This window comes from Melozone crissalis, unplaced genomic scaffold, assembly GCF_028551555.1.
Source record: "Melozone crissalis strain CALT ecotype California unplaced genomic scaffold, PUWL_Pcris_2 ptg000009l_1, whole genome shotgun sequence".
Taxonomy (NCBI): domain Eukaryota; kingdom Metazoa; phylum Chordata; class Aves; order Passeriformes; family Passerellidae; genus Melozone; species Melozone crissalis.
Window position 1 is genome coordinate 16,101,750 of NW_026535787.1, and position 16,127 is coordinate 16,117,876.

The window sequence follows — 16,127 nt, forward strand, 5'->3', positions numbered from 1 at the left end:
AAAGGGATTATTACAGAGCCTGTATCAATCAGGTTGCAGTGATGCAGGGGAGATGCAGTTAATAACCCAGTGAGAACTACAGCGAGGCTGCTCCACTCATTTCCTATGAGCCCCTAAAGAGCTGAGAAACACAGCTTTGTCCTGGTGACCTGAGCTGCATACAAATCACCTCTCTGGGAAAATCAGAGCTCTTCCTTGGGCCATCTCCAAGCTTACTTCCTTCTCTCTTCCATTGTCTTTGAGGACAAGAATAAGTGTGGTGAGACAGAATATTCTGTTAGCACCCAAAATGTGTGATTAATTAGACCAGTTATTTATGAGATTCATATTACTTAAGCCAATGGGGAATCTGAAATTGTTGGGTTGTAGAGAACATAACAAAAAGTAGTAGAGATTGATGGTCATTTCTTTCCCTTTCTGAAAGGAAGAACGGATTTTGTTTAAATGTATATAATGGAGCAAATTCTTAAAAAGAATACTCAGCAGCATGCTTTTATGAAATTAATCATGGAATCCTGGAGTGATTTTGGTTGGAAGGGGCCTAAAAGATGTCCTGGTTACAGCTCCCTGTCATGGGCAGGGACACCTCCCACTAGACCAGGTTGCTCCAAGCCCCATCCAACCTGGCCTCGAACACTTCCAGGGATGGGGCAGCCACAGATTCTCTGGGCAACCTGTGCCAGGGCCTCAACACCTACATAAAATGCCTAGCTGTTATATATCATTGTCTGCTGTTAGTTTTTAAAGTACATTATAAAAGTGGGAAATGAAGGCACAAGAGAGAACACAACAACTTGAAGAGTGTTGCTCATCAGGTCACCATCAGATTTGATCATTTGAGTTATAAAAATTTTGATCATTTGTTTCTAAAAATAGCAATATAATTAGAGTAATAAAAATTTGGACAATTTGGATTAGGACAATATGAAACAACAGAAACAAAGAGTTACGGATAGTCCGGGTACCTTTTTCTGGGCAAAATAATCCTGAAAAAGGACACTCGTTAACAGAGGATTAACCCTTAAAAACAACAGCCTGTTGCATATTCATACATCCCATACATGATGCATAAATTCCATTCAAACACAGGATTCTGTCTGATCATGTCAACTTCTTCCTCTGAATCCTGACGGCGTCTTTAGAGCTGAGTGACGCGGGAAGAAGTTCGTTTCTCCTGATAATGGAGCAATAAATTCTCTTTCTCAGAAAGATTTAGGTGTCCTGTGGCTGCTATCTCGCTGCGAGTCCTTACTTTAGAAAAAGTATCTTACATAGCATAGTTTCGATTTTAACATTATGTTATAACCTAAACTATATTTAACACACTACTTAAGAGAATTAATACAACATAACATTCTAACATAACAAATATATTATTCATTTTAATGTTTGCGAAAAGCCAATTATAAAATACACATTTTTCTCAGGTGGCTGCTGTGCTCGGGGAAACAGACACCCGGAGGGGTTGTGACGGGGCTGTAGGTGCGGAATTTATTCCTATATTGTTCCCTGCCGGCGCTTCGCTGCAGCCCCGCGCGCCGCCTGCCTCCGTTTCAAGTCAGAAAACTGCAGATAGCCAAATGGCGTCGGGGTGGTGTTCTCCCCTGCCATATTTCGTTCCAGCAGTAGTGGCTAGCTGTTATTTCCTAGAGTTCTGCGGTACGCGGCTGCGTTCGAACCGCGCTAGCGCGTCCCAGCCCGGGCAGAGAACGGGCAACGTGTTTTGTCCCCTCCGGCTGCCCGTAGCCGCCCGCCGAGCCGCGGCGGGACGGCGGGCGTCGCTTCCCACGCGTCAACACCGAGAGAACTATCGTTCCCAGAATGCTCCTCGTCACTGCGCATGTGCAGTGTTCATTCGAGCGTCCATCTTGGCACCAGTTTCTTCCAGCTCCTCACAGCACAAGGGCGGCAGAGACTACAATTCCTAGCGTACTTCGCGGTGCTCGCGCATGGGCAGCGCGCTCGTCCGCCATCTTGGCCCGAGTAAACGCCGTCGCCGCCGCCGCCGCCACTAAACAAACCCGAGCCCGGCAGTGGCGAGCGGCGGGGGGGGGAGGGTGCGGCTGCCGCGGAGCCTTCGATGTGCTGGGCACGGCCGGGCAGGTGGGTCCTGCTCCCCGCCCCACCCGGGGCCGTCCACCTCAGGGAGAGGGGCAGCACCGTTTCCGGGACGGCGGTGGACCCGCCGCCCCCTTACGGGCCCAGGGCAGCGCCCCGGCCGATGCTGGGAAGCAGCGCCAGCCGCCGCTCCCTCCCTCCCTCTCTTTCCCCGATCCCGGCGGGAACGCAGCGCCGCTGGCCCCGGGCAGTGCCCGCGCGCAGGGCCGGGCAGAGCGGGCGGGGATGCCCTGGTGGCGGCTGCCTTCGGGCGTCCTTGTCGGAGACCCTCCCCCCTCCCGAGCCCACGCTGGAAGCTGCGGCGGCGTCGGGGCTTTTGTTCCCGGTGCCCAGCCCTCCCCACCCCCGGCTCTTGCCCGGCCCAAGCCCCGCTTGCCCAACTCGCCTCCGGCCGCTCTTTTCCCTTTATTATCCTCGTCGCATCGCGGAGATGCGCCCTCTCTCCCCGCCGCCCACGGAATCTCGCTGCGTTTGGATGGAGGTGTTCCCGTGTTTGGCTGATTTTTTGGGGGAGGGGGCTGGTGTTGGTATGTGGAGAGCAAATTTTCACACACGGTGTTTTTGTCATCCTGTCATACAATATAGGCTGGCGCAAAACGCGTTCCCCGGGGGGAAGGGGAGCGTGCGGTTCGCTGAAAGAATTCTTTTAATAGGTACTCTGCATAAAGAGAGGGAGGAGACTTAAACATCATTTCGGAGAGCGTTTCAGGCTGAAAAAAATAGGCTTCGGAAGGAGACAGGACACTGTAAAAATGCTTGAGTGATGCGTTTGAGCTAGAGAGCATAGAAAGTCCATCATGCTCTTGTGAAACTGCCGAATTCCTTCATGCCACTACAAATGTTGGGGCGGGGATGGGAGCGAACGTGGCGGTGGAGTTGTGAGCAGGCTGAGGAGTTTACATTAATCGGCTTGGGAAATCAATAAATGATGGGCTTGAGCGTTTGTGTTCCTTTTGCAGCGAGGCTGAGCTCTGTGGGAGCACAGACACAAGGGAAGGATGCCTGTGGTGTGGCCTACCCTTCTGGACCTCAGCAGGGATGAGTGCAAGAGGATCCTTCGCAAACTGGGTACAGTAAGATACAGTTTGTGGGTCTGTATTTTGCCCTTTTAAGATTTGCCTTCATGCTGCTTGCATGAAATATTTTAATGTGTCTACAGGCAACTTGCAAGTAATTTCCTGCGTTTTCCATGTGTCATTGGTTTGACAGCCCTGGCTTAAAGTTATGTTTGGCTGACACTCTCAGCCCTGGCAAAATGAGTAGAGAAGAATTGTTTTGATGTGGTTGAATCTCTCTTGGATGTCCTAATTGCTGTGTTGCAGGGCTGGGTTTTTCTGTCACTATTAACATGTAGAAAAATTTTCAAAGAGAACCTTTGGGGTTGGTTTTTTTTCCCCCTAGTTCTGTATTAGTCACCTTTTTGTACCCCAAAACAACATAGTGGAATCCTGGTCCCTGCTGTCCCTGTAGGAATGAATCAAGTATTGAAGTTATTATTGTGAAGACATAAAACAGGATTTAAAAAATATGCTGTTTGTGATTTGCAGTTACACAGGTTGTCAGGGAATTGGGAAAATGATGTCCTCACTCAACAGCTATAACCACAGGAATCTTTTTCATTGTTTCAAATGTAACTCAGTACTTAAGGCTGCTGCCCAAGACAGTGGAAGATATTTTTGTGCTTTGTCCTTGTAGATCTAAGTGTATGAGGAGAGATGCTTCTGTTTTGGAAAGTACTAAAAACGTTTGGTCTTTCCTCACTTACCTGCTTTTGGCTACTGCAGGGGAGAGAATCCTTTGTTATACATTTGATCTGATATAGTTGGTTTTGAGTTCTTATGGCTGAATTTGTGTAATTAAGGATTTGGAGTTTTGCCAGTTAAATGGTGCTAGATGGGAAAAGAAAAAAGCCTTATGTTTTTCAGTTTCCTCTGAGGATCATAATCTAGGAGATGATGTCAAGGAGAAAGTTGAGGCTCCCTCTGACTTCCTGTGACTGTCAAGTGACAGCTTTTCTTGTTCTCATTCTGTTTGACTGCTAAGAGATGGTGTGCTGTATTTCTTAACTGTTCCAAGGTTCTCACATGGTGAAGCCATCTACTTTATTTTTTGAGAGTTGAGAACTTATTTTCCCTCCCTTTGCCCTTTTTATTTGATTTGTTGGGAATACGGGATTTGCGTGCTGTTGGAACAGTGATGCAGATGTTGCACACAAGGTTGCAACAAGCTGTACTGTCTGTTAAAGTGACAACCCTAAGTCTTAAGCAAGGCTCAAGTACAGAAACTAGGAGAAAGCTCAGAGTGCCAAAAGCTTTTGACCAGATTTTGCTACTAAGTTTCATTAACTTAGTGCTGGCTGGAAGCCTGGAAAAAAAACTTCCACCCGAGCTAACAGCGGTGTGCTGGCAGAACCTTGCTGGTGCAGCTGAGTCAAACAGAACTGCAGCTGCACCTCCTTCAGTGACATAACCTAGGCTGACAGGAAGGAAAAAAAAAAATAAAAAATAATAATTTTGTTTTGCTGGCATGAGCTGTGTCCCCACAAGGGGGCCCTGCCTCTGTGAGCAGGGAGGAGGCACACACGGGACTGGGGGGTGAAGGAGCACAGGCAGTGGCTGCAGTAGCTGTGTGACAGTCACATGCAGAAGTAGCCATCTACTTTAGGGGGTCCTGCTTTTCCAGCTCACAGACCAACATCTAATTTGGCTAATGGTACAGCAGTAGTGGGAGTGCTCTGTAAGGAGTAAAGCAGGGATGTAGGTGAGGCTGAAATGCATCTTGAGGAATGCAGGACCTGGTGTTGGTTGTGATTTATTACTAAATGAGATGATGATTGTAGCACCTAACACTAGCAATAATGATATTTACTTGCCCAACCCATTTTAGCTAGTTCATGTGTTTTGTGTTGTTGCATAAACACAAAGGGGAGGAAGTTACAGCTGTTCTGTAATCCTTGCTAGCTTCCAAAAGACCAGAATGTGCATTTTACAGCTATAGTGTAGAGGCTCTTTATTTATAATGCAAAAGGGAAAAAAAGTGTGCCCTCAATAAATAATTATATGGCTGCATCTGAGAATTACTTTAAGTTGTTCACAGAGGAAAATAATTAGTATCATGAATATTGTAACATGATTGTCTAAATAAATGTTGATATTAGTAATAACCATTGCATTAATTAGTGAATGTTTTATAACTGAAGTTGTAAATGCTTCTGTAGGTCAGTCAGCATCGCTGTGCAGGCTGCTTAGTTAACCAAAATTGCTCTGCTTTTTGTTTTATCTGCTTAACTGGGAGAGGACAGCAGAACTTCTTTTCAGCACCATTCCTTGATTTCATTTGCAAATTAGCTCTTTGGAATCCTAAATGGAAGCTTTTCAGAAAAGCATCAGTCTTTTCTTTTGCAGCAAACTTCAGAAATGTTAGGTTTTGGCCTGCACCTTTTATTGTTAGCTTTGTATAACTGGGATCTGTTGTGGGTTTGTTTGGGTTGGCTGCTGAAATGGAAGTGTCAAATGAAAGGCACCTGTGTAAGGATCAAGAGAATTTTTGGTTTGGGTTTCCCTAAATAGTGTGAAGCTGAGAATAGCAAGTCATTCTTTGCCAAGTTAGCAAGATTCATTGTTTTCATTAGATGTATTTTCACCCTGTCTGGCAGGACAAACTTCAAAAATATCGGTAGCCTTTTACTTTTTGATTTTTTTAAAGTGCTGTTGGCATGACATCTGTCACTTGAAGTTACACATTTTTGGTAGATCAGAATTGCATTTTTGTGAGTTAGTCTTTGTGGTAGCTCTATATTTAAGAATAGCTAGATTATTTATTTTGTGTTGTGCAGGTTTAATTCATTGTGTTGCATTTCTCTCAGATTCAAGCAGTTGTACCATATCAAGTAAATAGGCATAAAAGATTATGATAATCATTTGACAAACTAGAACTGATGTTCTCCATGCTGATTAGGGAAAGGCATTCCAAGAAAACCAGTTGCTGCTTTGATAGTGTATTTCTTTTTCCAATCTGAGCTTTTCCATAGAGCTCGTAATAATGATACATGTGAAGAGAATTCTGAACTGCTCTAAACAGTTTCTTCAGGCTTTTTGCCTGAATTGTCAGGTCAGAGGGAGCTTGACACATTCATTTGGGTTTGTAAACTAGATAATCCTCTGTGATGAGTCAATTGTTTCATAGAAATGTTTTATGCTGCAGAGTAATTGACTGAGAGAGTTCCAAATCATCAATCTCTTTTGAAATAGCGCTAAATAATTGAAAGACATGTTACTCTTAATGACTTTGAAAATTATTAGAATGCTGTCAGTAATATGAAAAACAACATTTTTTCCCCTTTGCTGTGAGCATTAAATGGAAATATTATTCACTCTAATTCTTCAGAGCTGGAGGCCTATGCAGGTGTCATCAGTGCCTTACGTGCACAGGGAGACCTTACAAAAGAGAAGAAGGATCTTCTTGGAGAACTCTCTAAAGTGCTAAGGTAACCCTGATCTTTTCAAACTAAGAACTATGACCTGTTTTCTTTTAAGGTTACATGCTTTTTTTTTTCACCGGGATCACAACGTAAATCTGAATTTGGAGAAGTAATTCTCCATGTTGCTGAGGTTTCATTCCTGTTCTCCTTGGAGTTTTTAATAAGGAAAACAACCATCCTTCAGTGGTAGAAGCCTTACTGGTTTGTTGGTATTTCTTGGGATACTGAGTGTTAAAAGGGTTACAGCCAGGTCACGAATGTACACTGGCCTGGGGTTTTGTCAAGGTAGAACTCCATGGTCTTTGAACGCAAGGTACCTCAGGAAAGAATGCTATATGGCCTGTGAACTTTTCTGCCTTATCCTTTAAATGTATTGATCTCATTAGGAGGTTGGATTCTAGCTGTTTTTCAAGGATATCCTTTGAACAGTAATGTTCCTTTCATTCTTCAGTAATGTTTCTGAGCAGTAATATGATTCATTCTCTCTGTGACAGCAAGGGTTAAGTGACAGTCTCTTAAATGTAAAGTGCTGTCCCCTTTCTTCTCTTAGATAAATTATTCATAAGTTTAATTTTAGCTGGAATTTTTAGATGTATGTTCTTATTTTCCTCTGATTAAAATATATTTGCTTTATTGTTTTTTGAATAGTATTTCAACAGAGCGACATCGTGCTGAAGTTCGGAGAGCAGTGAACGATGAACGACTAACAACGATTGCACACAAGTGAGTTCCGAGTAATTTTGTCACTGATTTGCAAAAGTACCTTTTGGGAAATCCATTATGCCTTAACTGAATGGTAGAATTTTGAGGATTAATGGTGGTTTAAAGAGCCAGTAGTTAAAACACTGTATGAATGAAGGAATTGCTGTATTAGATATACAGGGACCTAGAAACAGTTATTTAGTACCATTGCATTTTGGATCCAAGGCTATTCCCATTCACTGTACAAGTGCTATTTAAGAAACAGTTTTTTGGCATGGAGACCATTCTGTAAGATAGACCAGAATAAGGAGAGAATGGAGAAAATAAAGATGCTCCTAAATAGGATGAAATGTTTGCTTTTCTTTGTTTATTTGTTTTGCTTTTAGTTTTACTTTAATCAGTTTGGAAAGGCTGTATTAAGAGGAAAGAGAAAGCTACATCGAAAAGACAAAGAGAGGTAAAGAGGTGGCAGATTAGTGGAAAACCGACTATCAGCATAGAAAGAAAAAAATGGTCAGAGTAGAAAAAGCTGCAGCAAGTTGATGACATCAGTGTCCACCACGCTCAGCGATGCAGCTGCTGTGCTGGCATCAGCTGGGCTGGTTCCTCCTTGCATTTGCTTTCACAAGCTCCACATAATTTTGAGAGGTGGAGGAGCAGTAGACCAGGTGGTTATGTATTTTTGGTAATTACTTAATAGTTTTACTGTTAAGGACTGTCTTTAAACAGAGCTGCTCTGTAAGTGTCTGTGTTTTTTTCTTATTCTGTGTTACAGCTGTTGACTTTTTTATGTTTGGCTGTTGTAGCTTTGGTGTTGTGAAGAGGAAAGAAAGGAAATAATATGAATAGCAGAACACTTGGAGTTAACAATTGTTTGATCCATGTCTAGTCAAAATCAGCATACTGGTTTAGTGCTGTAGAAAGACTTCAAGTTTTAATTTTCAAGTTTAAAGATATAGAAGTATGCTGTTCACCAAACAAAACCCACCAACGTCCTTACATCCCTTTAAATAAATGGGGGGGGGAATAATGAAAAGTATGTAGTTGTCAAATCAGGATTCTTGTCCTGAATCAAGTTTTCCTTTTAAGTAGTACTTCTAGTCCTAGCATTTTGCAAAACATGAATAGTTTGTCCTGAGGTATTGCCCTTCAGTGAAATACTATAATCCAGACAAGGTGCAGTTTTGAAGTGCTGATTTTCTTTATTTTTCCTTGGTGATTCCTTATGAGTCATGGTTGGTAATATAGTATTTGACTTACATAATTCTCTTAACTCATCAGGAAAGCCTACTTTGCTAGCTTTTGTACCCTTTATTTTTTGTTTTTAAATTGTATCTTTTCCTTAGCTTATGGAGCTCTCTTTATACAATATGCATATGTATGAGGCATGCTGAAGCATACCAAGATTTAATAACAGAGCAGATACTCTGGATTTTACAAACTGCTTTGTAGTAGCTCTTGCTGCAATTTGCTTGAAGTATTTCATGTGAGAAGTTATTTTTTAGAATATATTAATACATTAAATGGGTTGATTTGCTTAAAAACATCACAGCACTGAAAAATAATTTGCCGCTTTGCTTTTGCTGATTTTACAAATGACTCATGTAAAACAGTCAAAAATATTTCTCCATCTAGATAAGAATGGTGTTTTTATGAAACATTCTAGTGTGGGTGTAAGTACTGAGGTTAAAGAGCAAACTAGAACAGAAGACAGCTTTCTGTTTAGAAAGATGCTGAGGGTGCATTTAAATAATCTCATGTTCTGTCACCTTGTTTGAGACTACTTTAACAGCATCAGAAACTCTTTTGCTGAGGTAAAATAAAGTTTGTCTTAGAAGCAGAGAGTTTTTCCCTGAAACATAATCCATTTCAATAGTCTTTCATGATATCTGTTTGGTTTCTTGGTATTTTCATAATCTAGAAGTAGAGAGTACAGCAACTGTACCTGAATAGTAGCTAACCTAATGTGGGGGGTTTGAGTATGGCATTCACACACCTCTGGCCCTTGAACAGCTCTGTAAAACAAAACAACAAAAGAAGAGTCAACTCTTCAATTTAAAATGGGAGGGTTTTTATATCAGATGACCAAAATGCAAGGGCTTTCATCAAATAAAGTTGAGTATTAGTGCTCTAGTGTGTCTTAAAAAGAAATTTACTCAAATGGGATACTGAGTATTTGGAAATTTGTCAAAACACTTACAGCACATGCATTTCTGTTTAGTATGTCAGGGCCAAACAGCTCTTCTGAGTGGTCCATAGAAGGTCGTCGGCTGGTGCCGCTGATGCCGCGGCTCGTGCCACAGACAGCTTTCACTGTCACCGCCAACGCTGTTGCCAACGCAGCCATCCAGCACAATGCATCTCTGCCAGTTCCTGCAGAAACTGGAAACAAAGAAGGTGAGAGAAAGGTGGAGTTCTGCTGCAATCTGTGGGAATGTAAAAACAACGTCACGTTAGAAACTGGTGTCTTAAATATTAAGTGTTAAATATTAAAGATATTTTAACGGGCCTTGGAGCAGCCCAGTCTAGTGGAAGGTGTCCCTGCTGATGGCAGGGGATTGGAACTATGTGAGCTTTAAAGTTCCTTCCAACCCAAACCATTCTATGAACCTATTAAAAAAAATTCAAATCTTTCTTACCAAACATTATTCACAGAAATATAAAATACCCCTTTTTTAAAAGATTCCTTTGCGGTATCTGCAGCATTAATCTGACTGCTTTGTATTATTGACACTCTAGCAATTGAAATATAAAGAGTCCAGTTTGTCAGGAAATGACATTCACTGATTAACTTCTTCAGCTCTGTAAACTTTAAAAACTTGGACTAATGGCTAGGTTTTGTAAAGTTCTGTAAGTGATGAAAGCTGTTTCAGAATGTTTTTTTTTAAGAGTGCAAGTAGGTTTTGGTTAAAATCAAGAAAATCTAACTTTGGGTTTTTTCCTTCAGATTAAATGTACTATGGGAGTAAGTAAAGAGGTTGCTTTCTGCTTTCCTATGATTTTTAAATAATGGTAGTACACATTCCAACTAGCTTGGCTCAGCAGGCTTGAATTAGGCTTCATACAACTGGAGAATGTGTAACACTTCTTGAAACAAGCTGTTTTATCCTGGTTTTGTGAGAAGTACTGTATCATTGTATTATTACTTAAAAGCAGTGGTTTAAAAAAGCTGATTAGCACAATCAGTTCTTCACTACTGAATGAATAATTTGGTATTTTCAACTGATGTACTGTTGAGGCAATAACACTTTTCTATCAGTTACTTGTCTAGATGTGATCACTTATAGAAAAGCAAAAAGATCAACATATTGAATTAATGCTAAAACTAAAAATAACATTATAAAGTAAAACAAAGATCAATACAAAAAAATTTCACATTGGCAGCACAGATTTTTGGGGATGGGAGGACAGGAGTTTAGATTTTTGTGTTGTCTTTGAAGACTATTAATCTCATGGCCATGCTTGGCTCAAACTGGGGAATATTCCACAGTAACAGGAATGCAGAGGCAAAACCACAGATAGTAAACCCAGTAAGTCTTTGGCTTCCATTTCAGTTGTAAAAATAGTGATAGCATAATGGGATTCTGCACTTCAGTTATATGGAAGGTGTCTTTTCTCCTCTTCAGTGGTGGTTTGCTATTCCTACACAAGTACCACTTCAACCCCAACATCTACCCCTGTTCCAAGTGGCAGTGTAGCGACAGTGAAGTCCCCCAGACCTGCCAGTCCAGCCTCCAATGTAGTCGTCTTGCCAAGTGGAAGTACTGTTTACGTCAAAAGTAAGTGATACTAGCACCTGATTAACAAAAGGGAAAGAAAGGGAGAACATGGCTGAGGCATAGACCAAACTAAACGCTCCAACACTGGGCAAGTCATTTCAACAAGGCCTTTGTGCCTTTGTTTAGTCTAGAGATTGAATTTATTGCTTCCCTTTTTCAGATAAATAGTATTCAGGATAAATCCACTCACTGCAAAATGCTGCAAGGACAACAAGGGAAAAATATTTTGAAAAATATTTCTGTATGTCAGTGAATTTCTGATCCATCTTGTTGAGAACTAATGCATAGTAGTCACTTAGTTGAATTAGAAAAGGTCCCTCTTGTCCACTTTCACAGTTGACGTAGAATTTTTTAATTTTTGGGTGCAGTTAGGCAGTGGTTTATGCTTCCATAGTATGTCTGGCCATTTTGTGATTTACCTGGAAGTCAGTCTCCGTGAAGCTTGTGTTCCTTGGCAGCTGCAAAAACTTTGTATGAATTCCTACCAGAGACCCATCTTCATGTAATTAAATCTGGAAATCCAGGACATACAATCTAGAAAAGGTCTTTTTTCTTCAGAGGGTGTATGTGTCCCCATCTTTGTTTGGCTAGTAAGTCAGCCAGTTCTAAAAGCAGATTATGGTCTCATATATATGCCCTCATCATGGTTAGTTTTATTTTACTATTAAAATGTTTTCTTCAGTTCTTATTTGATTCTATCAAAACAAAAGTAAAGATTAATAGTGGATAAATGCTATTTAGAAGTAGATAAATGCTATTTCTATGCTTGCTCTGTATACCTTTAATATTTTAAAGATTATTTAATTATTAAAAATTATTATCTTTATGCTATATGTATACATCTGTATAAGTTTCTAGCTAATCAGAAATGCCACTTAGTACATAAATATAATGTTACTTGCAAAAAAAACCATTGTTAATGGCTCTGTCAACCCATGAAACCCATTACATTTTTCATTTTTCTGATCTATGCACTAATCACTTGAGTTTAGTTTGAAGATTCAGGGGAAAACATTCTTAACATCTAAAAATTTTAATGTAGGCTTTATTGAATTAATACATGATAATGAATATCAAATAAGTCTAGACACATGATACAGGGATGATAATTTTCATTGTCTGTCTCTAGATTTAATTTTTTCTCCCTACTTCATGTGCTTTGTTTTGTTGTTATTGTTTTTATTCTTTTTTTTAAGGAATTGTGTGTCTTTCCGAATATGTTACATCAGTCACATTGATTTTAACAAACCTGTTCAGGAGCAGATTTGAGAGATCTGAGTTACAGTCAGGACTTTGCCACTGGTCTGTTGTGTAACCTCTTCCAAGTCAGTCTGACTGAGCCATTAACCTTTCCATGACTCTGCTTCCTTACTTACCAAGTGTGAGTTACAGTCAAAGCTGTATTACCTTTTAGCTAAATGTCTGTGGAAAGCTTTGTACAGCAATTTCTAACATGAAATGATGAGAATAATATTCTTGCAAAACCCCAGCAGTGAAAAGAGGAGGTGAAATGAGCTGTACTTAACATAAAATAATGCTCTGCTAGTTTAATGTTAATTTATGATGTCTTGATGGGTTGGTTGATGCTTTTTTTTGTGGATGAGGACCACAAAGTTTTCTCTATTTCTTGGTGCCCCACCAAAATAACAACTGTGTCCTAGCATGCTAGCTGCATGTGGATTTTGGACTTAAATAGATTCTGAGATTTTTAAATGACTGCACACATTCAGTGTGATTAGTGCACTCATAGTTACAAGTTTCTATAGTGCACTCACAGTAATACTTAGAAGCCTGTCCATAATAAACCTTAAAGTTATGTAATCAAACCTCTGCTTTATAGAGGGAGGTCATCACTAGGCTTATTCAGGGGCATAGGGTAAATTATTGATTAGAATATTTGATTGATTGAGAATAGGATAGAATATATTGACTTGAAATCTGGTTTTATAGATCCACACTTCACTTGTACTGCTACAGCCAGCTAAAGCTACGTTTCTGAAGTTTGCTTCTCCTCCCCAGTTCAGTTTTCTGTCTCTGTAGATACAGTTGTCAGCCTTTGGACAGGTATCTGCAAATGAGCTGCTACTCCTGCTGAGAGAGAATACCATTTTTCCACAATTGCCTGTTGTGGTCTTGGGCAGTTTCGTGTCCATGTTAGTTCTTGCATCTTCACTTTTTGAATGCCAGAATATTAATGTTAATTAGAGATTGGCCATAATTAGATCTTGGCCCTAACTAGAGATTGACTACCAATCAAGTTTGCTTTGATTACCTGCAAGACTGCTTTTTGCTGTGGTGGTGTTCTTTGTCTTTAAGCTCCAGGCACATGGAACAAGATTTTCAGTCATCTTTTGCATAGGCAAGATTGTATCTGTTCAGCTTCTCTCTGATTGTTTTCCTTTTTAAATGGTTTGACACAGGTTAGAATGGTAACATAAATAACAGGACTGCAGATTTGTCAAGGTTGGAAGAGACCTTCAAGATCATCTAGTCCAACCATCAACCCAGCACCATCATAGTCACCCCTAAACTACATCCCCAAGTGTCTCATTCAGATACCTCCTGAACACTTCCAGACTGTTGTCCCCCCAAGCAACTTATTCCAATGCCTCACCACTATTCCAGTGAGGTTTTTTTCTTCTAATACCTAATCTGGACCTCCCCTGGCACAATTTGATGCTATTTCCTCTTGTCCTCTCACTTGTTACCTGGGAGAAGAGTCCAGCCCCCATGTGGCTACACCCTCCTGTCAGGGAGTTGTTGAGAGCACGAATGTCCCCCCATAACCTCCTTTTCTCCAGTCTGAGTCCCCCCAGCTTCCTCAGCTGCTCCTGCTGCTCCAGACCCTTTCCCAGCTCTGTTCCCTTCTCTGGCAGTGCTCCAGCACCCCAGTGTCTCTCTCTCTGCCCAGGAGGTGCCCAGAAGTCACCCCAAGACTGGAGGTACTTCAGCAATTCCCAGCATAAGGAATGGTCACTGCCCTGGTCCTGCTGCCACACCAGTGCTGATACAGGCCAGGTGCCATTGTCCTTGCCCACCTGGGCACACCTGGCTCATATCCAGACAGCTTTGGCCAGCATCCCCACATCCCTTCCTGCCTGGCCACCCTTAAGCCACTCTGCCCCCAGCCTGTAGCTCTGCATGAGATGGTTGTGATCCAAGGGCAGGACATAGCCTTGCTGAACCTCAGCCCATGGATCCAGCTTGTTCAGATCCTTCTGTAGAGCCTTCCTGCCTTCAGTGCTACCAAGCAGCTGTGAGAGGTTTGCAGTCACTAACCTGTGTGTGGTGGTGTTCACAGGGGTCCCAGGATGAGGGATGAGACAAGAATCTTGACTCCATGTTTCAGAAGGCTGATTTATTATTTTTTATTTTAATATATATATATTATATTAAAACTATACTAAAAGAATGGAAGAAAGCCTTTCATCAGAAGGCTAGCAAGGAACAGAAAGGAAAATGGAACGATAATAAAATCTTGTGACTGACCAGAGAGTCTGAGACAGCCAGACTGTGATTGGCCATTAATTAAAAACAACCATGAGACCAATCAAAGATGCACCTGTTGCATTCCACAGCAGCAGATAATTATTGTTTTTTCTTTTCCTCTGAGGCTTCTTAGCTTCTCAGGAGAGAAGATCCTAGCAAAAGAATTTTTCATAAAATATGTCCGTGACACTTGTGCCTTTCCATAGTTTATGAATATGTTGCCTACTTTAGCAAGTTTCATTTGGATTTGAGATCCATTAATCATGCTGTTATCCTTTCCTGAACTGAACATTGCAGCAGATTTTTTTTCCTATGTGTGCAGTATATGATTGTGAAGAAGAAAGAACTCTTAGGAGCTTGGATTTCTTTTGTTTTTCGTTATTGTGTGCTAGGTGCCCCTTTATATCTGTTGCACAAAATGCACCAAAGAAGGCAAAAGCTGATGAACTGAGGATTGACCTTCACAGTTATAATTCTTTTTTTTATTATCTAGTTTATCTCAAGATGCTGTATTAAGGTGGAAGGCAGAAGGGTACTGTAAGGGTAAACATGACACGAAAGTAGGTGCAAAGGCTGAAGTCTAAGGAAACTATAGGGGGATAAATTCAGTAGTCCAGTTGCTGTAAACAAAACCACCACCAAAAAAACCCCAAAGTAGTGTCAAAGTTTAAACTAAAATGTGTGTGACATGATCCCAATCCCCTCATGCATGTAGCTTCACTGATCAAACTTCTGTAGGCAGAACAAAAGCCCTGTACTGGCTCTTAGGTTCTTTTAATCTCTCAAACTGAATGAAGTAACCCAGTAACTGAGTAGCTTGGGGTTTTGGGTGATTTGTCCCCGATTCATGGCACTGAGTGTGACCCATATCAAGGACTAAGAGCATCTGAGGTGTGATACAGCTTGGTTGTGACCATAAGATGTAATTTATCCTTTATTTCTTTTTATCTTACTTGAAAGAGGATGTAAGACTCAAAAAGGATGTAGTGTTTCAGAAAGCACTGAGATCTGCAGACAGGGGAAACACAGTTTAGAGAAAGTGTTTCTTTTCCAGGTGTCAGCTGCTCAGATGACGATGAAAAGCCCCGCAAAAGACGACGAACGAATTCCTCTAGTTCTTCCCCTGTTCTCCTGAAAGAAGTCCCGAAGGCAGTGACTCCTGTCACTAAAACTATCACAGTGCCTGTAAGTGGGAGCCCCAAAATGAGTAATATAATGCAGAGCATTGCCAACTCCTTACCACCACACATGTCGCCTGTGAAAATAACCTTCACTAAGCCCTCAACACAGACAACAAACACCACAACACAGAAGGTATGTGGGGGAAGCTGCCAAATGTTCCTTTATTCTGGTTTTATCAATGAATAAGATGTGATGTTTGACTCTTCCTTTCTGTGATCTGACTAGCTGTTTTTTAAGGATTGCACTTGGGATAAGGTAATCCCTCTTTAAAACGAGCAAAGGGAAAACCAAACTCTTGTATGAATTTAGTTCACCTGTGTGTGAAAGGACCTGGATTGACAGCCTTGGAGACTGAAGCCCTCTTTTTATCCACAGAA

General features: G+C 41.2%; 1 protein-coding gene across 9 annotated transcripts in view; it reads left to right on the top strand.

Moving 5' to 3' along the window:
- Positions 1 to 1,829: 1,829 nt before the first annotated feature.
- Positions 1,830 to 16,127, top strand: part of EMSY (EMSY transcriptional repressor, BRCA2 interacting) — a 41,632-nt gene continuing 27,334 nt past the window's right edge. For 6 of the 9 annotated variants that reach the window (XM_054270332.1, XM_054270338.1, XM_054270341.1 and 3 more), the window contains exons 1-7: positions 1,830 to 2,103; positions 3,078 to 3,186; positions 6,505 to 6,604; positions 7,247 to 7,321; positions 9,522 to 9,697; positions 10,927 to 11,079; positions 15,623 to 15,882. In XM_054270332.1, the coding sequence (XP_054126307.1) occupies positions 3,117 to 3,186; positions 6,505 to 6,604; positions 7,247 to 7,321; positions 9,522 to 9,697; positions 10,927 to 11,079; positions 15,623 to 15,882 (834 nt within the window). In that variant the 5' untranslated portion in view covers positions 1,830 to 2,103; positions 3,078 to 3,116. The remainder of the gene's footprint in view (positions 2,104 to 3,077; positions 3,187 to 6,504; positions 6,605 to 7,246; positions 7,322 to 9,521; positions 9,698 to 10,926; positions 11,080 to 15,622; positions 15,883 to 16,127) is intronic. The other 3 variants (XM_054270336.1, XM_054270340.1, XM_054270334.1) reach the window with 2 other exon arrangements.